Source organism: Centropristis striata, chromosome 19 (genome assembly GCF_030273125.1).
Source record: "Centropristis striata isolate RG_2023a ecotype Rhode Island chromosome 19, C.striata_1.0, whole genome shotgun sequence".
Lineage (NCBI taxonomy): Eukaryota > Metazoa > Chordata > Actinopteri > Perciformes > Serranidae > Centropristis > Centropristis striata.
In genome coordinates this window covers 22,420,207-22,444,924 of record NC_081535.1, presented here as the reverse complement: position 1 = coordinate 22,444,924, position 24,718 = coordinate 22,420,207, and the positions used below count along the sequence as shown (strand labels likewise).

General features: G+C 40.1%; 1 protein-coding gene across 3 annotated transcripts in view; it reads right to left on the bottom strand.

The window, feature by feature from the left end:
* Window positions 1–293: 293 nt before the first annotated feature.
* The window catches only part of LOC131992279 (electrogenic sodium bicarbonate cotransporter 1-like), a 36,756-nt gene continuing 12,331 nt past the window's right edge, over window positions 294–24,718 (bottom strand). Inside the window, exons 4-27 of one of the 3 annotated variants that reach the window (XM_059357796.1) lie at window positions 22,553–22,685; window positions 20,749–20,909; window positions 20,486–20,665; window positions 20,178–20,273; window positions 18,711–18,787; window positions 17,731–17,888; window positions 17,513–17,600; window positions 15,524–15,678; window positions 14,471–14,587; window positions 13,953–14,127; window positions 11,858–11,991; window positions 10,241–10,503; window positions 9,735–9,784; window positions 9,441–9,626; window positions 8,245–8,358; window positions 7,469–7,630; window positions 6,407–6,585; window positions 5,449–5,521; window positions 4,611–4,679; window positions 3,484–3,657; window positions 3,239–3,403; window positions 3,022–3,115; window positions 2,644–2,721; window positions 294–2,553 (exon numbers count right to left, since the gene is read on the bottom strand). In XM_059357796.1, coding sequence (XP_059213779.1) covers window positions 2,678–2,721; window positions 3,022–3,115; window positions 3,239–3,403; window positions 3,484–3,657; window positions 4,611–4,679; window positions 5,449–5,521; window positions 6,407–6,585; window positions 7,469–7,630; window positions 8,245–8,358; window positions 9,441–9,626; window positions 9,735–9,784; window positions 10,241–10,503; window positions 11,858–11,991; window positions 13,953–14,127; window positions 14,471–14,587; window positions 15,524–15,678; window positions 17,513–17,600; window positions 17,731–17,888; window positions 18,711–18,787; window positions 20,178–20,273; window positions 20,486–20,665; window positions 20,749–20,909; window positions 22,553–22,685 — 3,047 coding nt within the window. In that variant the 3' untranslated portion in view covers window positions 294–2,553; window positions 2,644–2,677. The remainder of the gene's footprint in view (window positions 2,554–2,643; window positions 2,722–3,021; window positions 3,116–3,238; window positions 3,404–3,483; window positions 3,658–4,610; window positions 4,680–5,448; window positions 5,522–6,406; window positions 6,586–7,468; window positions 7,631–8,244; window positions 8,359–9,440; window positions 9,627–9,734; window positions 9,785–10,240; window positions 10,504–11,857; window positions 11,992–13,952; window positions 14,128–14,470; window positions 14,588–15,523; window positions 15,679–17,512; window positions 17,601–17,730; window positions 17,889–18,710; window positions 18,788–20,177; window positions 20,274–20,485; window positions 20,666–20,748; window positions 20,910–22,552; window positions 22,686–24,718) is intronic. The other 2 variants (XM_059357793.1, XM_059357794.1) reach the window with 2 other exon arrangements.

The following is a 24,718-nucleotide window of genomic DNA, read 5'->3' as shown; positions in this document are numbered from 1 at the left end:
TAGCAAAGAAATACAAGTTTCTCTTGTTCACAGAAGGCAATCTTTGGTGGGACTTAAATTAGCTCTTCAAAACGTACCACACGCATGAATTGTTACATTTTTGCCCAGTCAAACTTGGCCCCCTTGAGGTCAGTGAGTGTCATTTATTATGCCCGAGTTCGTGGGTGGAATTGGCAACCCACCTGCCAATATTGGTGATTTTTAGAAAACAGAATAATGAGAACACACACAATAGATCTCCAGCTGTGAACGTCACTGCCTGGACCATTAATGATAAGAAACACAACCATGCATTTAAGAATCATTTGGATTGTTTTATTGCCCTCATTTGAAACACTATTCCATAAAAAACAGACATCTGCTTCCTTCTGAGTAACCTATGGTTATCGAGCACATAAGATGCTTGTATAAAATTGGTTTCAGGCTTCAAAAATATTACATTGATTGTGGAATCAGAACCAGAAAGTCAAACAGTCAAGATATACAGATCACAGAGGAAGACAATGTGTTTTTCTGATTTTTGGTTCAAAGTGACTAAAAAGTCTTGTGCTTCACATCTTGACGGCATATTGAAGCGATTGTGGAAGCGTTAATTACTTGCACTACAAATCAGATGAGAAACAGCACTGATTGTGTGTGTCCCTTTCTTCGAGGAATATATGCATTTCAAATCATTGAGATGTGTTACATTCAGATATGCATAAATATCCAAAAATCAACTGAATTTCAACAGAAACAGAATAATTAGTAAGTCATTTGAATAAAACAGGAAAAGGTAAGACTCAAACTGTCACTTAATGGATTTTAGATGATGATACAATGAAGATAGTGTCTCAGCAAAATGTCAATTTTAAACTGAAGCTGTTGCACAAACACATTTTACCCTGCACACTATAGAGCAGTAGTTCTTCCAAGACTGGAAGTCACAACATCGCATTGCCTCACAGTGATTGTTTGTTGATTTGCATTTAAAAAAAAAAAAAAAACACACACAACATAATTTAAAAAAGAAAAAGAATTACTTAAAAGATTGAAAATGTCTCACATCAACAGCGTTTTAAATATGAACACATTCTTAAAAAGGAAAATTCAACTCAAATAGGCTTTTAGGGTTCACAGTCGAGCATGTGAGAACGTTATTCCCCCCCTAACTTCAGGATGTGAATCTTAATGTTATTTTTGCTTTTGGGATGAAAAACCTAAAAAAAAAAACATTTTGGTGGAATCGCCCTTTAAAAACACTGCAAAATCATACACATTTCATATTAACAAATAAAACAAAAATACAATATCTTAAGTGTCACAGAGCAAAAAGGAACTCCAAGTGAAGATTCAGAGATCCTATGCAGTGCCAGTTGAAAAAATAAATCAGTGTTTGATCACAAATAATTGTACAACAAAAGTTTTATAATATGCCTGGCACCTACAGAAATATAAGAGGTAGAGCTACATACAGGTATAATACATCTATATCTCCCTATAACAGGGAAAAGACAGCTGAGTGGATACAGACCACAGAAAGAATATCTTCAAATTTGCACAAATGGGGAAGTCAAATGGTAAAGCCATACTTCAGGTTCAAACAACAAATTAATTTGCCGAGAGTTTAAATATAATAAATATAGGACGAGGAAAAAAAGAACATTTGACATAAAAACAAAACTTCCAGTCTGCATGGTGTTCAGCCATTTACTTCTTACCATACTGAAATAAACATGGTCTTCTTATATGATCTTCTGGATGTGTTTTGAGTACACGCAGCCCTAGACAGACGCTTGATAAATAATTGATATGCCCATAAATACAAAATAATGTCTGCTCATTACTGTGCACAGATTACTTTTTGTAGCCCTTTTGTTCGATATAAATAGAGGATTTCTCATGTGCAGGCTCTTGAATGGCTCCAAATGCAGTACCTCCGCTGTGTTTTAATGTTGAAATTCCAGTAGTTATGACTTAACTTCACAAGGAACATAAAAAAAAATAAAAAAACGAATTCTTTGATGAGAGGCTGGTTATGTTTTTTGGAGAGAAAAAAATGGTGTGGATGCTTTGAAGCCATCTGCATTCTCCAAAATGCATCCTGGGCATTTTTTTACTAAAACATCTTTAGCTGGCCACTTATTATAAATTATTAGCATACACATTCATAAGAAATTAATGTCTCATAAAAACTGCACACAGATGACCTTGACGAGTAGCCCTTTTGTTTTTCCTGCAAGAACTCCTGCAGATGAAGAATGCTTAAAACGTATCCGGTGTCAGCCATCATTAAAATTCAGTACCACCAAAGTGTTTCAATCTTACAACAAATACTTTCACCCATTCTGATTTAAATCCTCAAGCAGGGAATATTTTTTAAAATACTGTTTCAAATCACTACTACAGTACAAAAAAAGAGGATGTTTTGCCATGTGCTGGTTTTTCTGCATCTTTGGATAATTCATTCACAGATCTGTTTCGGAGCCTTTCCTCCAGAAGAAAGCGTTATCTCCAGTGTCCCTGTCTATTCGAATCTGAGGCGAACCTTTCGTGTATGAACCTCTGTCAAGACTGAAAGAGGGAGAGATAAAGAGCGATGTAAATACGGTGTCAAATGACCTTCATTTCAGAGGAAATATGCGGTGCCAGGTAGGTACTCACTCACTCGGCCACTGTAGAGGAATCAAAGTAGTGCTCAGCACGCCGAATGCGGGTCAAGGAAAGTCTTGGATTGATCTCCTGGTGAGGAAAGAAAGAATGTTTAAAAATATTCTCAAAAAACACTGAAAAAAGGATAGGCAGAAAAGAGGAGAAAAGAGGAGAAAAAGAATAGAAGGCAAGCATCGCCAAACTGCTTTTGAGGATTGAGAAGAAAATGAAAAAATCTGGCAGCAGTGTTAAAGAATAGTGAGAAAAGCATATTGATCTGTTGCATTTGTTAGTGCATGCTGGAGAAAATGGCACATGAAGCCTTTTAGAAGCAAAGATTGAGATGCTGTTAAGAGCTATTGCGAAGCAAACCCTGGCTACAGTACTCACTATCCACAGATTTATCGCCCAACATGGGCTCCTGCTCCATCATATCCATAGAGATTTTTATACTGGGCACATTGTCATTGTAGGGGTAGTCAGACTGTGGGAGGATGGAGGGAGAACATTAACACTTCTGGACTTTAAAGATATGGATCTATAGGAGACAATCACATGAAAACAGTGGTGCACTCTATCTGCATGTACATGTAATTATTGAACTTACAAATTCAATTTCACTGTCTATGCTTCCCTTCTTCTTGTTCTTCTTTTTCTTCTCATCCTCTTTCTTCTTCTTGTCTTTCTCTGGGATGACGTCGTCCAGGTAGCTGAGGTCATGCTGTGAGAACACGTAGTCCATCGCCTTTCGAACGGCAACCAAAGCCAAGATCTGCAGAAATAGTTTGATTAGTTTTCGCGCTCTGACAAATTGTGTTGAGCTACATCGAGTGATTGCAGCCATTTCCTCACCATGACAGGGAAGATGATGGCAGCCACGGTGGACTTGAGGATCCAGAGGAGGGCCAAGCACAGGGCCTGGATGAAGGTGAAGAGGTGGATGCGTCTCTGGGGGACGTGGCGCAGGTAGATCAGGTCCGGCTGGTGCTTTGCTGGCATCAGGAGCAGCTGGAGGCGGTCCATGAACTGATACAGGCGGACAGATAAATAAGTCAGTCAGTTAGGTCAGGAGAACAGACAGTTAACAGCGGGTGATAAGGACACACTGTGCTTGGCGCTCTGCCTCCTTGTCTCCTCAGACAATGTCCAGAATACTCTCTACCACTCCCTGATGCTCTGATTAACCAAATGGCATCTTCCAACAACGCGCCCAATTTACAAACCCTCCAATTTGTGCCAGAGACGATTCATGAACGCACTGCCTGCAGGATTCTGCAGACGTCTTCTGTTTCACGTGAGCCAATTATTCCTTGTTACCTAAAGTTATTACTGTGTTTGCTTACTCTAAGTTACAGGATTTAAAATTAGTGATTACAGTACAAAAAGGGACAAACACACCTTGTGCCAACTCAAAAGTTGTCTTATTTACGTTATTTAAGTTGTGAAATTAGGAAATTTCATAGTTCCCAGTTGGAAATTTTAACTCAAACACTCACTGAAGTTGGATTACCAACTCCGTGAGACTCAAGAACACCCCCCCCCCCCCCCCCCCCCCACACTCTAAAATCGAAGCTGGCTGCTTTAGTGAAAGAACTGTCCAACTTCTATCTGTGGACATGTTGCTACTGTGTTTGTTTGCGCAATATACAACAGAAAGCCTTATCAATTGCTGCCAATGCCAAGCCCGGCTAGAGCAGCAGACTTCAGGAGTGAGGTCATTCGCAGCTCCGACTTATAAGGTTAGTTAAGTAAGGTAAGTAACAGAGTGTTAGCTGCGAGTTATTTGATCTGCAAGCCTACATTCAGGTAGGTTTTGTTCAGAGGTGGAGGGTGTGTAAACAGAGTGCTGCCGTCACCGGAGACAGGCGAACGCTTACAGAGTAAATACTTCCTAACCGTAGGCTGGCGGCGTGCTTAACCACAGTGTCCTGTACTTGTAGTAAGTTATGCAACTCTGGTTAGCAGGTACAGTCACTCACCTGGACACCATTGAGAGACGCCACACCCATGTAGAGGAACACACCGTAGAGCACAGGCATGGGGATGAACTGGAGGACACAAAGAAAGAAGGAAAAAAAAGTTATTTAATGTCATATGTGACTGAATTGACTCAAACTGACGTTAGAGCCAAATGACTTTGAGATGCTAATCGCCTTTGAGCTTGCTCCATAGAGGTAAATGTATATTTTTAGCCTCATTGCTGGGTTAAAAAAAAAATAGTCCACAACCAGTTTTTCTAAGAATGCTCTGTCAGTCAAAATGATCAGTCACTTGGCTGTAATTGGTGCATGTTTGACAACTAGTTCCTCAGTATTAGCCATGGAGCTTTGAAACAGTCAGTATAGTTGCTCAGCATTAACCTTTAAGCTTTGAAACAGTCAGTATTTAAGACAGAAGTAGATGCATGGCAGATGTCACTTGAAACTGCATGAACTATATTTTACATCAAACATTTTTGCAAGTCAGGACAGTCTAGAAACAGAATATGTAATCAAAAGGAACAGAAGCACAATATTCAAAATGTCCACAAGGGGGAGTAAGAGCTCCAACATTCTCCTCTCACTGACTTCACATTTTTTGTTTGGCAGCTTAATGTGGGAATGGAAACTCGAGAAGGCACTCAGCTGCAATCGGAGCTTAAGCCCCGATGAACATGCTTATTTCACATCGAATTACCGCAACTATGGGAGTTCCTAATCGGATGAATAAAAGATTTTGAAATTATATTAAATTTAAGAGGGGTGACAGGAGTTTGTCCTAAAAGAGGCGGACAGTAATCCATGTTTCCACGGAAGAATTAAGACGTTGGATCGTTACCTTGAGGATAGGAGCCATGAAGACAGAGAGTCCCGTCAGGAGGAACACAAAGGTACCGGTGACTCTTTGCTCCCTGGAAAAAAGATGAAAAAAAATTAATCAATAGGTCTCACAAGCATGAAAGGCGGGAGATCTGAATCACTGAAAACAATTCACAACATATTTATTTCATGGAAGTTTAATCCAGAGAACTAAATTCACTTGGGATAATCAACAATTGAATTTACTTTTCATTCTTTGGGCTGAATTTTTATCAGCCGTTTATACAAGAAAATGTTAACTCACATGTTAATGTTAAATACATGTTAACTTCATTTTCAACAGGAAAGTTAAGAGTTGTATCTCTTTTCTTTATAAGTTTATTTGACAAGGACCAGGCGTAACAAAATGAATAATAACATCTGATGCATTATACAGAGATATAGCTAAGAGCTCAGGTAAACATGTCTGTAAACATGACATAGTATACTGTTATTTATTCTTTAAAGATTATGCATGTGTGTGTGTGTGTGTGTGTGTGTGTGTGTGTGTGTGTGTGTGTCATATGTATTGAAGTTTTCTGACTTCTTTCTGCATTCTTCCGTTTCTCTCCCTCCTGAAGTGTTTTTTCCTGCTTTTCTTATCGTTATTGCCAATTTATGGTTAACCAGGGAGAATATCAAGAGGAAAGAAGGCTTGTCTACTACTCAAATTTATTTGAGATGACCCACATTATGCATACAATTTTGTCTTTGGATTTCACACACATTATCACAGCCCATTGTCCTATAAAAGCTGCCTACTGGCCACCTGCTCTGAGATTTATTCCACCTGGGAATCTAAAATAAATTTAATTAACTACCTGGCTAACAATACTCTGGGAAAACAGAAAAGAGTGGAAACCTTTCCTCTAGATGTAAGAAACAATTTAATTCTAAAAATGACGTCAACACTGTGTCCAGCAGCTGAGTTAGCTCACCTGACACCCAGGAACTTGGGCTGCTCCCCGGGGGCCGACGTCTGCGTCTCCATCTTCAGAGAGTCGATGTGGGCGATGGAGATGACAGTGGCAGCCACGTACCATGGCAGGCCCATGAAAGAGCAGACGATCATCAATACGGCCACCCAGAACAGATCCAAGTGGTAGCCTGCTCCTTTCTGAGAGCGGAACAATGAGATTTTCACAGTCAACCAAAGTTTAAAGATGACGTGAACAGGTGCTTTTTAAAAAGAGGATTTCTCCATACATCAAAATGATCTCTGTGATATCCTCACTTTTATTTCTGGATGTTCGGGAGAACATAATGAGAATACATAATGACCATAATGAGAAGGTGTTCTACAATATCAACAGATTAGAGCAAAGCTGATATATCAAAAAGATGGTTTTAGTTATTCATCTAGTCATAAATCTTAGTCTTGGGGCTTGGATGAAGACTTGAAAGGTGCCTTGTCCTAACCTTTGACAGAGAGTGCATTATGACTTGTATAGGAGCTATAACTCAACATGTAATGCAATATTCAAGTAAAATACATATAAAAAACATTCTACACATTTGCATTCATTCATTTAAACAAGTGTAACTAAACTTAATTATAAAAAAGTAGGTTAGTGCTGACATTACACTTGAGGAAAGGCATCAAGTATTTTCAAGTCAAAAGGCTCAAGGCTTGTTACTGGAGTCAGTATCAGATAAGACTAAAGACTAAAAACTTCACAACTCTGCATTTAACTGTAAAAATGGAAGCGATTTTGCATTTCTTCACCAGACATTGTCCACCATTTGAAAGGCTTTTAAACAGCATTTAGACAATTGTGCAGAGAGATGTGCATAATGCTTTTTCTGCAAATTGTAACAGTTGTGAAAAATAAACATTTTAAAGTCTTTGGGGAGGGTTTCCCATCCATTCTTGCACTCATAAACTCCTGGCTAAATCCCTTTTTTTTTTGCAGTTTTCTAAACAGTGTTATCCCTCAGGTTCTTCAATATCTTATCCTTGGATTTTCAAAATCAAGAAAACTTTGAGATGGTGCACCAACCTTGAGTTTGTGCTCTTTCCTGTTGACAATCACAGCAGTAATTTGCTGGTCCATAAATATCAGAATGGTGACCAGCAGAGCAGGGAGTGTGGCTGCCAGGTACACCCACCAGGGGTTCCCTCCAAAAGGGGGAATAAACCAGCCCCTTAGTGGATTCGTGGGCTAGACAAAAAGAACAAGACTGTTAAATGAACATGGACCCCAACACATAGAGACAACCGACTAGTGTCTCATTTCTGCATGCACATAGTCCAGATCTCTTGGATAACATCTCCAACCGCACAGAAAAAAACAATTCAAAGTGATTACTCCATTACACTCCAAGAGAGTCTTAGCACTGGACAGAGTCTGAAATTACTGGTGCATTATTGCATGACAGAAATCTGTGAATTAAGACTCTGTGGTCAAACAAAGCTGGCTCTGTACTCGCATCTATAAGTGTTCTCACATCACCTATAATCAAGTTGTTATTCGATGCAGCTACCTGCTCCTCCACCCCATCATTCCTTTACTCCATGACAAGGCGGGGTGGTCTTAATGCCAGCTGAGGAACATTTGAGCTTAGCAATCTCTGTGCCTTAGCTCCATGTATCGCTTACTGGGCACACTACAAAGAAAGCTTTATACTGGGATTTTAAAGAATTTCAGAGGCTGAAACATGGATCATTATCAGTGTAATCAGAGGAAACTGCCCCTGGCTGACCACTGTCATCCGGCTAAAAACAACTCAATCAAATGACGACAATTTTTTTAACTTCTTCCTGTGTGGTACGTACCTTGAATTCACTTGGCACTATGAGCTTTGGAGTGTCCACACCAACAAAGGCATCCACGCCACAGAAGAGAAGAATGGTCAAGATGATCGCAAAGTCACTGATGAGCTTCCTCACCTAGAATGGGAAAACAATTACAGCAGGTTTAATTATTGTTCTTTTTTTCTTTTTGCTTGTGGCAGTATGAAGTTATGACTCAAGTGACATTTACTTTCTGTGTTTGACAAAGAACTACAGCCTGTTAAACTACATGTTTGTAGAGTGTGTGCCTTTGCTTCTCCAAGTGCAGCAAGTCCCATTACATCGGCCATTTATTGTAAGTAAACATAGTTGTTCACCAATTGGAAACTAATAATTGCCAGCAGGCTTTAACCCAGATGCACTTAATTTGAGTGCCTCATCATCGGCAAGACAAAAAGAATTGAAATGGATAGTTGAATGATTCATTTTTGGTGCTCAATATCACAATATGTCCAAAATGCTAGTTTTTTAAAATATATTTTTTATTTAAATGGTGGTTTTGGCCTTTGGCCCAGACTGAAATATCTGAACAGTTATTGGACAGATATTTCCATATTTCATTTGGCCATGAAATTTGTTCCAGACAGTCATGCTCCACTGAGGATGAAATGCAATTACTTGTTGGTTATCACTTCCCTTTTCATCTAGCGCCACCATCAGGTCAAAATTCCAACTTGTCCAATAGTTTTGGTTTATTACAAAACACATGAAATCAGCAGCTGTACTTTGTGCTAAAACACTAAACTACGATGGTACGTAGCATTTAGCTAAAAGAGCCACTGTACTTTAGTACAACCTCATGCACCAAACAAGGCTTTTATCAAGCTGCAACCTCTAGGCCTGAAAAGTGAAGTTGATACTGAAGTGCCTGAAAAGTGAAGTTGATACTGAAGTGCCTTAAATCTGCATTCTTTCTAGTGGCCAGCAGGGGGCAACTTCAAGAGTGCGAAAAAAGTCGGACTGAATAAACTAAAGTCCAATTGAAAAGGAGGATTATTACGGCAGTAACATCATCCTTATGAGTTTATGGTCTCAATAGCTTGTTTCAAGTCTTTAATAAAGCATGATGTTCATTCTGAACACCACAAACATCGGTAATGTCATTGGTCACTGTTTTGGGGTTTGGGTGTAAGACCACAATGCTGCACCATATCCATTGTTGGGTGCTTTTAACTCACTGTGGTGGGGAAGAAGCGGCTCGTCTTGAACTTCTTCAGACCCATGGAGCAGGTGTAGGTCCCGAAGAACAAGATGAGCGACATCAGGGTGATGTCAGGCACAAAGCCACAGGACTCTCCGACCAGCTGCCCTTTGTACTTCACACACTGCTCCATGGTCAGGGACGCCCAGGTGGCGTTTGCTGGCTGCAGAGGAGAGGACAAACAGGTTCCTTTTAACCAACAAGCAACAATATATTTCGTAAATTCTGAAACCATGCTATTAAATGTCACATAAACTAGGAAACTACATACCAGATCGGTACTGTTTGTTGCAGAGATATCAAGGAGGTCCGACGAGTTACCTAGTGAAGACAAACAGTAATCACCAAAATGAGAACCATTACTTGCAGCATTACATTTGCCATTTTGGCTCAGTATCAACATCTCTCTCCTAAACAAACATGCCAAATGAGTCGCGACACCGAAACTGAGAGGGCTGTTGCGAAAGTAAACAGTGGTATCTACAGGCCGACACGTACTAGTATCATTTGTTATCTCCACTGTAAACATGGCTTAAATAAGTTGAAAGCTTTGTTGAACATACAATAGTCACATCATTGCCAAATGAGACAAAATAGGACTGTTCATCTTTCACTGTCTGGTATCACTGGTGATACTGAGATTCTGATGGCGCCCTAGAATGAGGATAGTACACCGTCTGTGTTATTGGATACAGGGAAACTTTTCCTGTAATCTATCTTTACGCAGCCATTCCAGCAATTTCTCTCAATAGTGCAGCAAAAGTTCAGACCACGTACCAGGCATGCAGATGCAGGCATATTGGGTGACGAAGTTGTGATCGAAGTTGGAGTTTATGGGGTTGTGGTGGGCCAGCTTTATCATCTTTTTGAAAGCGTCGTAGATGAAGATGAAGCTGATGAGCGCAGAGAAGCCTTCCTCGGTGAAACGTGTGAAGTACTGCACCAGGAAGCTGGCGTCTGTGGCGACCAGCAGCAGACAGAATACACCCGACCACAGGCCGATCCACAGCCGGAACTCAAGGTAGTCCAACCCGTTGTCTCTAAGGACAGATTTGGCACAGATGGAGGGGTTAATTATGCACAACTGCTTCGCCTTCATGTTTTATTATCAAGCAATGATAATTCCACCAATAATTCACTGTTCTCTCAATCCCCCCCGACTAATCTGAATTTTGTGAAGTTTGTAAATATAAATGTATGCTCTGGAGCCCTTCAAAATAAAACATACATTTTAAAACACCAGTTGTCAACAGGTTTTTTCTCTTAATAAAAATGATTTAGTATTTAGTATTTGTTGTTTAAATTTAGTATTTAGCATTTCTAACAGCTGTAGAGAGACCAACAGCTGTCGCTGACTCGGCAACCCTTCACTCGAGGAATGGAAACATTTGGCGGACACAGACGCCACAAGATTCTTCACTTGCAGTGTAAAATTAAATGAGAGTGAATTATTAATAATGGAACATAATCAGCTTGGTGTTTGGTAATGCAAGAAGACTCTCTGTGGGAGAGGAAGAGAGTACAGTGGAGGGAGGAGGCAGAAGTCAGCATTTAACAACATTTAACACCAGCCAGGTATTGTAGTGTTATTAAGGCTGAAGGCTTTATATTTTGTTGTGAGCACTTTAACACTTCATCCAGCATCTGGTTCCACATCACTGTGTGTGTGTTTTAACGGAGTCAACAGGGGCAGGAAGCTGATGCCCTAAATATGAAAAATTAATCATCTGGCAATTGTAACTACTGGCAGATATACAGTAAGCAGAAAAGGTTCCAGTGAGATATTGGTAAAATAAACAAAGATTAAGACTCAGTTTTAACGCCACAGTATTAAAAACTGGTGATATATGAAACAGGAAGTCCAAGGAATTTATTGGTATGAATCATATTATATATTTTGCTGTGAAAGGGGGCTTAATATTACTCCAAAATTTGGCCACATTTTGGAGCCGGAAAAAAACAGCTTGGCCATTTTCAAAGCTACCCCTTGACCTGTGACCTTGAGATATCTGAATGAAAAAAAAACATAGCACAGTGCTGCTCTGCATGTCATGAGTGACATCAAATTAATCTTCAGGTTTCAAGCTTTCAGATGATGTACACCACTTCTATGTGGCATGCTATCTTCCACGAAACAGCCACTGAAAAAAGACCAAAATAGGTCTATGTGGGTCAGTAAGAGTTAAATGTGAATAATTATTTTATTTATTTATTTGTTTGTTTTTTAAAGAGGCATGTCTAGGAAAGCATCTATGTAAACACACAAACAGAATCGGTCCTTCAGGGATACACAAAAATCTATAAATATCTCACAGGCTCCTGCAGCTGTGTTTGAACTCTGGTTCACCCTTTGATTTCAAAGTGGCTGAGTGAGTTCGATCAGCAGCGACTCACTTGCTGAATGTGAAGAGGAGCCTTTCAAAGACGAGCACGGGGCCTGTGCTGCTGAGGATCGTCAGGGGCTGACCGGACAGCATGCAGAACACTGCTCCTGTCAGTGCCGTACCCAGGAAACTTTCCAACACTCCCTGCACGCATGGAAAAACACACACACAGCTCATGGAACATATAGAGGAAAGGACAAGACAGGGCATGTATATGTTTTGCATTTTCATGAAAATAAATTGTTTAATTTCATCAGTTTTAAGCTTTTTTCCCCCAATGTTTTCCTGCCACTCTCTCTGAGCTTTAAACACATCAATACTCTTATTATGCTTACTCAGCTGGAAGCTTTGTTTTAAGTATACACATGACACAGCTGCAAAGCTGGCCCATCAGGACAGGCCTGTTTAATTTCCAGTTGTGTCAGATTCTTTATCTCTGTAGCTTTAGGCAAAAAAAAAGGAAAAGAAATAGAGTTGATAGAAATACAGTCCAGTTACTCATCTAAGACCTGCGCTGACAAAGGTTAGGTGAGGGCAGGGCAGGGATTCCCTCGGCTGTGTTCAGAGTGGAATTGAAGAGGTGGTGGAGGGGGGAGGGGTCACTGAAATGCAGCCATGACAAAGCTACTGTGGCTGAGTAATCTGGATCTGTGGTTATTTACAGCCTGGGTAAATCTGTGAGGCTGGTGCTCTGCAGGTCTGCTAGCAGGCAGAGAGGCCGAAGCCTGAGCGGGACAGCCCTGCACACTCACAACTACCAAAGGCTGAGGCAGCAGTGTTTGCCATTACAGCACAATTGTGTAACATGCAGTGCTGTCAACAGCAGGTACAACAGATGGATGCAGTATGAGCCCTTGAGCTCCAAATTAGCATGGCTTATCAGCTGAAGGGAACTCTTTGTTGTTCATTAGTTTGTGACTTTCATCTTAAAACAGATGCAACATCAGGCCGATAAGGGGAAACACCACAGGTGAATAGGTTCAATATTTTAACTAATAGATATCAGCATGAAACCTCCCTGGTTGATTGCTTACATTAAAGGCAATAACTTTTTGTATTGCAAGTTTTTTTTAAATGGTATGTATATGCAAATTAGGTAATATTTGATTAAATATGCAACAATTAATGTACATTTCCAAAACAGAATACATAAGATAAAGTAAAATACTCTCAAACCCCATTGTTTAAGAAGAGACTGTTTTTTATTAAAAGATAAATAGATGAATGGTATATGAACAAATCCCTCTATAAAACACCTTGATAAAAATGCTTTTGTATGACAAGTTTTATGGAATTTTAAGTCTAAATATGTAAATGAGGCATTATCTAACTTTTGGTGGATTTAAGAGAAATCTACAGATGCAAATCGACAGTCATCTCAATGTGCATTTTGAATGTTTTATTTCCACTAGTCTGAAAGAAGACATGTTATAAAAACAAAATTGGCCCAAAATGCTCAAAATTTACCAGTGCATAAAAAAAGTCACTTCTGGCTCTGACACATTATGTAGAAGCCGTGAACATGTGCATCAGTACCAGGACTTATGAGTTCTGTGATCTAGTTACTGTCACACTGTTAGACCAAAATGAAGGCTCAGAATTACACCTCTGCAAAACAGAACCAGAATTTGAAGAGAGTTAAAAAGAAAACTTTAACTGGTGATTTAACTCTGGAAATATGTCATCAGGGGTATCTTGGCTTGGGTCTGTATAACAAACTGGGGGTTTGAAAGAAGTGGGTGTACAGAATTCAGGGAGGGTTTCATAAGATGATAATATCCAGATATATTATGGGAAATGCAGTATTAAGCTTGACCCATTCTAGGAACTAAAAGCGTAGGCTCTGGTCCTGCTGTTTCCAGTAGCCATATAAAAAAGGTCAGAGTTCTTCTTTTAGGCACCAGGTCAAATGTTTTCAGCAGTCCTAACAACTGGAAAGTTTCAAGGTTCAAGGTCAACAGGAGACTCATTCCAGCTGTATAGAACAGCGGTGTGCAGATTTACCTTTTAATATGCATCAAAATATCACTCACCCATTGCACAATAAAACAATAAAAAGTGGCTAGTGTGTGTGTGTGTGTGTGTGTGTGTGTGTGATGGGTTACCTGCATGTTCTCTGTAGCATCACCAAGTAAGCCTCCAAATGTGATTGCATTGGTGACCGTGCCCAGATAGATGAACAAGATGGCCGACAGCGACTGGATATGAATTGCATCATAAAAGTCACTGGCAAAAAACGGCAACTTCCGCTTGATATCCAAGACAAGACCTCCACAAAACCTTAAAGACAGAAGCATTCGAGTTCGTAAGAGCAGCATTGAGTCTTGTCAGAACTTTAATAAAAAGATTACTTTGGTTATATTTGAGTGTGTTCCAAATAAAGGAAAACCAAATGTTACACAACAGTGAATTGTTCTCGTCATGTTCGGAATATTTCCACGTTTTGACTTTGACTTTACAAGCCGATCGTCACTGACAACTTATCGCATGCCATCAAGATAATAATCAGGAAGTTAACACCCTACAAGGCACATGTCACCGCTAGTAAGAAGATCATGGCAATGTCACATCATCTTTACTTAGCTTTAGTATCTAAACTAATTAAATTTAAGAAAGAAATTACTTTTTTGTGCGCTGAAGCTCCTCTCCGACCTCATGTCCTCCTCCCCCTCCGGGTCCCGCATCATGAGGAGTGTCGCCATTCATCTGAGGCGCCTCTAATCCAGCATACATGTTCTTCCTTTAAAAACAGAGAGCAAATAGACAGAAGGCCTCGGTTTATTGAAGGCTTGTGGAATTTGACTTTCATTACACAAACAACAAAATAACAGTGGGGTCATCATTGTGCAAATGCATTTTTTAGACTTAAGACGTTTAACAAGAAACACTTATCTTGTTTTCAGTTTTAATATCTGTATATGACATACATTTTCAGACATTTGTGTACTTAGACGTTATGAAAGATTACGCACGATTGTATGCATACTGCAACAGTACACTTTGTAAGGGCAGCTACCATTTAAAAGTTAAAAGAAAAGTTAAACAACTTAGAGCCAAAAAATGTTGATCTCCCCCTGATGGTTGGCTACAATATAGGTCATTAGCCTTGCCCGTGTTAGCAGATGAGACATGGATAAAACAACAAGACAAAGATCTAATCAAATACATTTTTCCCCAAAGAGGGTTCCCAGCATTGTAGGTAGTTGTTGTCAAGCTGATGCAAATTTAAATGTTAATTGTCCTTTTTGCTTTGATTAATTATTTGTATAATACTATATAAAAAAAAGGGGGTCATGACTGACAGCTTTGATTGGCTGGTGTTTTCCAGATCAATACTGAACAGATTCTGGCACCAAATGACGCCACCAGCGCAAGATGTCAGCACCCATATCTCAGATATTTTGGCTTCTTTTTTGTACAGTGGAAGGAAGTTGAGATGCGTTTTTGGTTAGAATACCTTAGCATATGAGCTTAATGCTATAGAGTAGTTTTGCGTTTAAAATCTTTGAATTGTTATTTTTTTTAGCTGTTGTATGATCTATGTTTCAGAACAAGAGAATGAGGTGATGTGGGGAACATTTTTCATGTTGTCATGTTACACATTAGATAGATTTGTAATAGATTTAGGAGCAGTGACTTCATTCATTTGGATTAGGTGGTGTGGATTAGAGCGGACCTCTTGTCTGAGGAGGGCAGAGACTTGGGTGGCTCTATCCTGATGTCAGGGTCCCACTCTCCGGGGGGCAGAACGATGACCTCATCCAGGAACTCCTCGATACCAGCCAGCAGGTCCTGCCTGTCCTTCGCTTTATAGGCAATATCATGGAACACCTGCCAGCAAACAAACAACAAAACGATAAGTGATCTGACGATCACTAATGCAACATTTACTAAAATTGTTGACACATGGCCTGAGAGGAAAACCACAAAATGTGCTAACTCAATTTTTATTGCACGCACACAGAGTGCAACTTGTGAAAAAGCAAATAATACCTGAACTGTTTCACAATGTACACAAAGAATGCTCTGTGGTACTACAGGTCTGATGACTCAAAAACACAAACATCTGATAAGCCTGTGACACCACTCGTCATGACAGAGATGAGAGGGTAAAGTTCAACTTGAGGAAATCCTGGAAAAACATTTCCTATCCTGCAATGTTGACATACGAGATATAGTTGGAAGAGGGAAGGCCTGTGGGAATTTGCAGGCAAGGTGCTCTCAGGGTTAAGAACGTCATGAGCTGTGTGTTAACATTCCCGACAACACAGAGGGGTTAAGTCAGGAGATACTAGAAACACAAAGCTGAAAATATTGGCAAAGCCTGTATTGTATGTACAGTTTTCCTTGCATTTATTCTGCTGACATCAAAACAAATTTGTCTTCCACAACTTAGCTTAACAATTAATCTATAACTTGTTCGCTGCCAACAGGACCAGCCAGGCAAACTGCTGTGATGATTAATACGGCAATATCCAGAGAGCAGAGAGATTTGGCAAGAGGACAAGTACTGTAGGAGGTGTAAGCCTATTTTTCCTCTGGTAGGTCTGTGGTTTTGAGTGGAATAAGCTCTATAAACAGACATCTGCAAATAAATGCAGAATGGGCCAAGATCTTGTGAGCATTCTTGTTTTCTGTTTGTAGTCAGAGTAGTATTGGCCTGTCTTGTTTGAGCAGGCAAACAGTCCATGTGAACGGGAAAAAAAGGTGGAATGCACTGGCCGAAGTGCATTTGCATGATTTGCTATCATCTGACGAGTTAGCTTTCAATACTTTTTTTCTAATCTGCAGTCATCAGTCAGCAAATATCAGTTCATAGAGATTAGCGGCAATGTTAAAGACCTTCAAAAAGTATCAGTAGCTGTGTTTCCATTAAAGTCGAACCAAATTTTGAAGCGAAATTTAAAATTTTTATTCACAACAAAGTGTTTTCACCTCCGCTTTTCTCATGTGAATGCAAAAAAAAGATGCTCAAAGACATCAGTTGATGGGGACACAGGTAATGAAGAGGAAGTGGAAGTCTTGCACAGGCAACACTAGAACTCCTGAAATATTGGCTGTTGCCTCCATCAGCTAAATCTTCAGACCGATAAGTTCCAAGATTGTGAGTGGAAATGTCTTGAAAACTATTTGATAGACTGTCATGAAATTTGGTACTGACATTCATGCATGGATATTTTTTTTTTATTTTTTTATTTTTTTAATTAATGGCAGATTTTTTAGTACAGTTTTTGTTTCAAGTGGCTGTAACTTCCAGTTTTTTAGTTACTCATGTAGGTCCTGTTGACTAAATGGAGAGATAAGAATAGGTATCCTTTAGTTTTTGGGGCTCACAACCTCTAAACCCTTAGTGGGGTGTTTCACTTTCTGGATAAAGGGCCAACTCATTCTAGAAGAGTTCTCAAGATGCAATTATCTCAACCAATCAGGGCTCAATTAGAGCTTAATGAGGATAAGATCTACTGTGTTAGAGGAGCAAGGACAGTTTAAAACAAAAGCAAACTTATTCATTGTTGTAAAACCTGAAGCACAAAATATGGATTTTAGCATGACACCCAAGATAATCTATTAATAGTACAGCTATTTCACATCCCAACCAGACTCTTCTCTCTGCACAAAGTGAAAGTAAACTGAGAAATGTGAAAGTAGCATCATAATAAAGTACCTCGTCTGACATCAGGGTGGCAATGGCTCTTCCAATTTCATGATAGGACTTTGCTTTTCCTTTGGGGCCCAGCAGCACGAAGAGAAATCTATGGAACAAGAAGAGGAGAAGTTAGGGTACAATTCACAAAGTCAGAATCTGAAGTGGCAGATTTTATTGAAAAAATACAGTGATGGTTTTTATTTTTCCACTGATGATGGAGCTATCATGTTTTTTACCTTGTGGGCACGGGGACCTCGGTTAAAGCCCCCAGCATGACGGCCTGCTGCAGACGAACAAACGCCACAAACGGAGTCTCCAGGAAGTCCACCTCTCCAACCAGCACGTTTGATGCCTCTGCATCACGAGGCAACTTCTTCATGAACTTGTTCTTCAGCTGTTCATATAAAAAGAAAAAAAAGATAGATTTTAAATGTCAGGCAGCATTGTAACAGTGAATGAAAGTTATTTGTTACAAGATACAAGAGGGAGCTCATGCACACACAGACTCCCTTCCTGTCAGTACAGTCTTAGTGACATTTTGAATAAATATGGTGATTGAAATGAGATTAAAATGTGGTTGTAACAAGGGGAAGACTGATGTGGTGTTTTTACTGGTAGTGTAGTGCCCGCCCTTTCCTAGAATTATGTGCTGTACAGCCACTTGACTTTATGCCACCTAATAAACTTTACTACAGTGTATGAATTGCATTTAAAGTGTAAGACTAAACTGGCATGCAAAAAGAACTTAATATGTGGATAAAAGGGGGAAAGACAAGCTCAGTTACAGGTAGATAATTAACTAAGGCCTTGGTGTTGCTGTATGTCAAATTTTGACAAATCTGCACTTTCATTAACTGTTGCTGGATTGTAAATCCAGCTGTTACAGTTTAACTGCTTCTGTGAGCTTTTATCTGTGTACAGTGAATCTGTTCACCACAGACAAATTACAGTTCATCATGAGTCATGACGGTGAGAGAAACTGCATGTGTGGATGATAGAAACTCGCGGGAGACAGTGAGCTTTTGTTGCGAGCACAGAGAAGTGAACGAGCCAGGGCTCTTATCTATCAGTGTGTGACGCTCACAAGCTCACGGGCCAACACATGACCCTGCATAGTGTTGCTTTGTGAATGGAGACCTTAAGGATCATCTGTTATTAGGTTGCATAACAGCTGCATATCACTATGCGACAATACAAAGAGGCACAAATAGATTACCTGATCCTTCTCTGGTTTGTCAGAGAAGTCGCTCAGGCTGTTGGAGGTGAGGTTTCTGTGGGCAGTCGTCGGGCTACCTGCACGGAGGTGAGAGACTGTGAGGATCAAAAGAGGCACGGAGGAACTGCACAGCTTCAAATAAACATTTTTGGCAGTGGAGGGAAGATGAGTCCCAGAAAAGAAAGGCACCAGGAAAGTACATGAAGGGAGCCAGAATACTCAGGACCTAGCTAAATGTGGCAAGGCTTAAGCTTTAGGACTAATGCCAGATGGTCATTCATTCAGGAGAGCTGGTATACATGACCGTTTTAGGTCAGCTGCTTCTACGCGTCAGCAGAAACATGCTTAGGCAACTACTGGCAAATGAGTGAGAATGTAAACTTTGGAACTCAGTTTGATATGGGTCATTTACTGACAATGCTGGAGAACAGAGTCTACATCGCATAAGCTGTGTCCAAATAAATATTTAGTTAAAAAGGTGGGTTGTGATTGGTACTTTTCCATAGTAAGTGTACAGTCACCAGAGACCTTTGACAAAAACACTAATTTTCAGATTAAGTATAGGTTATATTAAAATAACTTCTTCATGTTACCTTGCCGCCAGGCAGCCCTGTTTAAATGTATGCATTGGGAACTGAAGCTGCTAATTATGCTCAGTTCAAAGCAACCAGACTGCATTAACAAAAACGTTAATTTACCCTTGTAGAACACGGGAGTTGCTGGTCTACCGCTGCCTCCATCAGTTATTTTGTTTGTGTTATTGTGTGACTTTAGTGTTTTGAAGGATTGAAAGTTTCCCCTGCTAAAAGGGTTTTTTAAGGAGTTTTTCTTTGGCCGATGTGAGGGTCTAAGGACAGAGGATGTCGTACCATGTACAGTCTGTGAAGCCCTTTGAGGCAAATCTGTGATTTGTGATTTTGGGCTATATAAATAAAATTGATTTGATTTGATTTGATACACAGTAACATGAACAAACTGAGCCATCAAGTCTGCAGTAGACTGGTAACTCATGTGTTCCGTTTGGTAAAAAGTAATGTTTTTGTCAATGGAGTCTGGTGGCTTTGAAGAAAGCATAGTTAACGGCTTCAGTTCTGTCTGGCGCCAAGGTAAATCTGTTGAAATATTTGAATGTAGCCTACACTTCAATGGTACCTCATACAAGCCTGCTTTGAATAATCCAAACTATCCCTTAAACTAAATATTTATTTTGCAACAGAAAGCTAAGCAGTCAGTAAATGGCCCATGTCACACTAGTTCCAAAGTTTACATTCTTACTTTAATTAAGTACATTAGGAGTTAATGAGTGAAGCTATTCTTTGTTGTCTCTACACTGACTTGAAGTTAGTAGCGCTGAATAAACACACATAGCTTTTTTTTCCATAACAGACTAAAAGGGGTTTAACTGTGAAGCTCCATGCTGCTAGTTTTACATGTTCCTACTGTGCTGCTTTCAGTGACCTCACTTACAGAGGTATCCCATGCTGGAGCTCCTCATGACCTCACATGGTTCCTCTGGGTCTTGTGGGTTTAAACAAGGCACAGGGTGCTCAAGGGGGTTGCGTGCTATAACACCCCAGACGCAGGAAGTCAGAGACGGCATAGATCCAAAAGAGAGGGAAAAGGAAAACAAGGAAGTAGAGAGAAGCCAAGAGGGAAAAGATTAGGAATAGAAAAATCTGCACCAGTTGTTAGTGTTAGTCAGAAAAGAGACAAATAGAATAAAAGTGTAATTATTTGGGTTAGGATACATTTAAAATAATGAGGCTTTGCATTACCATTCTCCTGGTTGGTAAAAAGCCTACTTGCACTGGAAACGCTCTTTCCAATGTCAGCAAGGGAGCGCAAGTTGGACTTCTTGGTCTGGTGGCGATGCTTTCGTAGCAGCGTGTACATGACCTTCTCCTTCAGGTCCGGCTTCAGCTGACCGGCCTCAATCTGGCTGTCGGTGATCACCTCTGCAAGAGATTAAAGATCAAGATCGAGTCACACTCAGGTTCTTCAGACCCTTCAAGAGCGTTCCATTATTCTGGTTACTTACCGACAACCTGCGGCAGCGTGGTTGCCTCCAGATCCAGCATGATAGTGCCCTTCTCTATGCACGTTTTGAGCTCCATCAAGCTGTGTAAGGACAGCGTGGCCACATGAGGCTTACTCCAGCGCTCACCGCCTTTCTCCACCTTCTCCTCGAACTTGATCCATCTGGACAGGAAAGGGGAAAAAAGACACAAAAGAAGAGTAAGTGTTGAGATGTTTTTTTCCAGGACTGGGCTTGTTCTGCGGCGTTCGACCTTGCCGGAAAACTTGGTGTTCCTGAAAAGGCCAGATGCCAGACTGAGAGAGAAAAAAAAAAAACTATGTACACAAACACGTTCCTGAATATAAAGGTCACTGCACATTAGACATAAAAGTACGTGACAGTGGCTTTATAAGTTTATGAACAAACACAGACTACAAACAAAAGGAGACAAGATGGGTCCTCTTTTCTTTACTAAACAACCAAATGGTGTTTTGTATTAGTCACAGTTCTGAAAACAGAAATAGGGGACGCATAGAAATGAAAAATAAATCACGAGACGTGACAAAGTACACGGCATGTTGGATTGGCGACAGTTTGAATGTGAGAAATGAGACTTTGTTACCCCCTAGGATGAGCTCAGCCTCGAAGGCAAGACTCAGGACAAGGATTCTTTTTAATAATAATGCCTCACATGTCACCGCTACAAAAGAGCCATTCTCCTGAGGCCCGAGGATGGGGTTTCCTCTGGGGATAGAGTGTCCCTCTGGCGTTGGTCCACACGTCTGTGACCAGCCGTCTTACTGGCCACGGAGACACAGTTGACCTCAAGGAGTTCATTTATCTTCTCTTTCATGCTACCGCTGCTTTCCCTTCCCAAAAATATTGCATTACTGTGTCTTTGCCCTACTTGTGTATCCCTCAAATACAGATGAGCCTTTTTGATTACCGTTTTCTCTTACATGGTGAATAAAAGATAAAGACAAACGTGTGACATGGACTTTATATGTGTAAAAGCGACTTTAGACATAAACATGGGGTAACATTTGACAGTTTAACCCCATGAACCCCACAAAGTACTAGCAGTATAAAAAGGCATGTTTTCTTTAAAAAAGAAAGCAAGAAAAAAAAGCCTAAATTGCACCATATATCAAAGTAAAAACAGAGTAAAACAAAAAAGTTATCATCTGATTTTCAAATGTCCGATAGTCCTTGAACAAAGCATGTGTTAAATGTTGCTTCTGTAAGGGATAATAAACAAACCTAAGCATTAAATGTTGATATTTCATCGCAATCACTTTATTATACATGTCCCATTTAAAATTTAACCCAAAATAAAATGTTTGCACTAACCAGATCGTGAAAAAACATTAAATTCTGCACTCCTCAATGTCACTGCAAAACCATGAATGACTCAGCTGAGACCAACTGTTGTGTGGCAAAAATTCAGTGAACTTTAGACTAAACTGCAGGGGGTTTACTGTAACTGTTTGGGGCTCAGAGGGTTAATTATATTCACATTCTGATGCTCCAGAACTAACTGTAACTTTAACATTAAGTCCTGTTCAGGCCATGTGGGAGTTTCTTCCTTTTCCTGCTCTCAGAGGCAGGTACTACAGATCTGAACCAGATAAGAGCAGACTGGGAGTTGACTGGAGTACGGCCTATTTCCCTACACATACAAAACACGATTATTCATAAGTGATTGTGTTCCGCTGACTGCACTGGGATTGTAAAGCAGGAAATGTTGTACTCCACTGCCCATGGCACTTAATATAAAATGGGTGGGGTGTCTGGATTAAAAGAGACATTCAAGCTCAGGGCTCACCTGGCTGTCTCCTTCCACTCCATCTCCTGTCCGTCCACAGCCAGGAGTTCATCCAGCTCCGTGAAGAGCTGAGGAGGTGGGGGACCATCGTCCTCCTCTCCCAGGATAAACCTGATCCTCTCAGCTGGAGAAACTGTGGGGAGAAAGAGAACAAACAAATCAATGGGTATGTAGAGTTTGTTGTTCCAGAGATGGATCCTCACCTTGTGTTTTTTTAAAACATTTAAAAAAAAAAAAGAATAAAAAAGTAACAGGCTTTGCAGTATGATATAAACAGAAACATCCTAAATATTTTTTCATGAAGTCATGTCATCATGTAAACTCCCTGATTACCTAATTGCTCTGACAGAGACATTATTTGTTGGAAATAAACACAAAAGTTGAACACAAGGTGCTTTTCACAGACTTGAATTTGGTTGGTAAAACAGAAAGGACGACTTCAAGTCTGGCTGTGCTATATTTTTGTTTAATCTCCTCTGCAAAAAAAAGTGTCTGGAAGTCAAATACTCACAAATATGTCACTGGAAGAGTAATAATTAATTTCACAAGACAATGATCAACTATTCAGGAAAACAGAGGTACATGAAGCCATGTTAAACAGAAATATATTCACAATGAGACTTTCAAATAGCTGCAGGCAGATTAAATAATCCAAGTCATAAATTTGCAATTTAAAAGACGGAAGTGTGTTTTGGGCAAACAAGGATGCAGATGCACATGGAAATATGCCTGCATTTCCTTTATGCATGTCCATTTCTGGCCATAATGATCTGCAAGGAAGGTTTAATTAGAAAAAAAAAAAAAGATTAAAAAAAAAAAAATCACCTCGACCTGCTTGGATCATGAGAAAAAGGTACAGGTATTTAAGGTATTTAAGCTAGAAGGATTCAGACACAACACACCCTCATAAGGAAGAATTTCCATTTTTACTTCCTGCCGATAAAGATGTGCTAAGATCTGCCAAAACAAAAAAGACTTGTAAATATTAATCACTCACTTGCTAATCCTTCTCTAAAGAAATTCCTTGATAAACTCCCAATGATACAGCAATAAGGGGAGCCCCAGTGGTTTACTGCCTGTATATAATGGGTTATCTATTGTAAGAAGAACCATTTATTCTCGTGAACACTTCTAGGAAAAGTTGTGCAACTGTGATGTGATGACAAAGTGGAGGCTAAGTGGTAAATCACAAGAAGCTATTTATGCAGCTTTCTCTGATACACTGTACCGGTCAAGACTCCACAGGTGGAAACCTCGATAACGTAACAGTGCCTGCAACCTTTTAATCCCAACACCCAAGCTTAATTTAGGATGGTTGCTTTTAAAATAGTACAGTTGGAACGAGGAACTCTAATGTTAAGCTACGTGAAGGTCAAGATCAATTTCTCCGAGTCACTGGAAACAGTGTCTCCTCATCTTGTATATCAGCTTTATTGTGCGACGCACACGTAGACGTCATCCTCCAACAGCCACGAAACACAAACACAAGACATCTTCCAATTGTCGTCATGGCCACAGGGCCTTTCTGCTGTCTGGCGGACTTACAGAACCTGACTTTAAGCACTTATCGACGCCACATGGTGTACACAACACCACTCACCTCTTAAGTCTCACAACTGGTGTTATCAATGAAAACCAGGCCTTTGTTGTGGTTACACACAACTTTTAAGTGGACGGCTCCACAGGGTTTGCCAGAGTCAACAGGATTACGGGGATTTAGATGGAGGGCAAAACAGCGGAAAATCCAGCAAGTGGAGGCCTCTATGCACTGTGTATAGTATGTGCGTGTGTGTGTTTTGAATTGGGACTTTTCTTGTCTGACACATGTCAGCCTGAACGCACACGTCAAACTCTCAGACTGTAATCTCTGACACACCCTCCACAGTACCTTGACATTTTTTTGGCACGCGCTGCTTTTAGAGAACTCATTTGAAAGTTAACATACCCTTATAGCTGTGTTTCCATTCAGCTGTGAAGCAAATGTTGAGCAGACTTTTGAAATTTCGCAGAAAATAAGAACAAATTAAGCCATGTTTCCATCAACTCAACTCATCTTGGCAATCTGTGAGAGCAAAAAACCCCTCTCACCCCCTGCATGACACTGTGGGGTCTTTGAGCAGCTCCTTCAGCAGCAGATTGTTACATCCACGGTGTAAGAAAGAACGC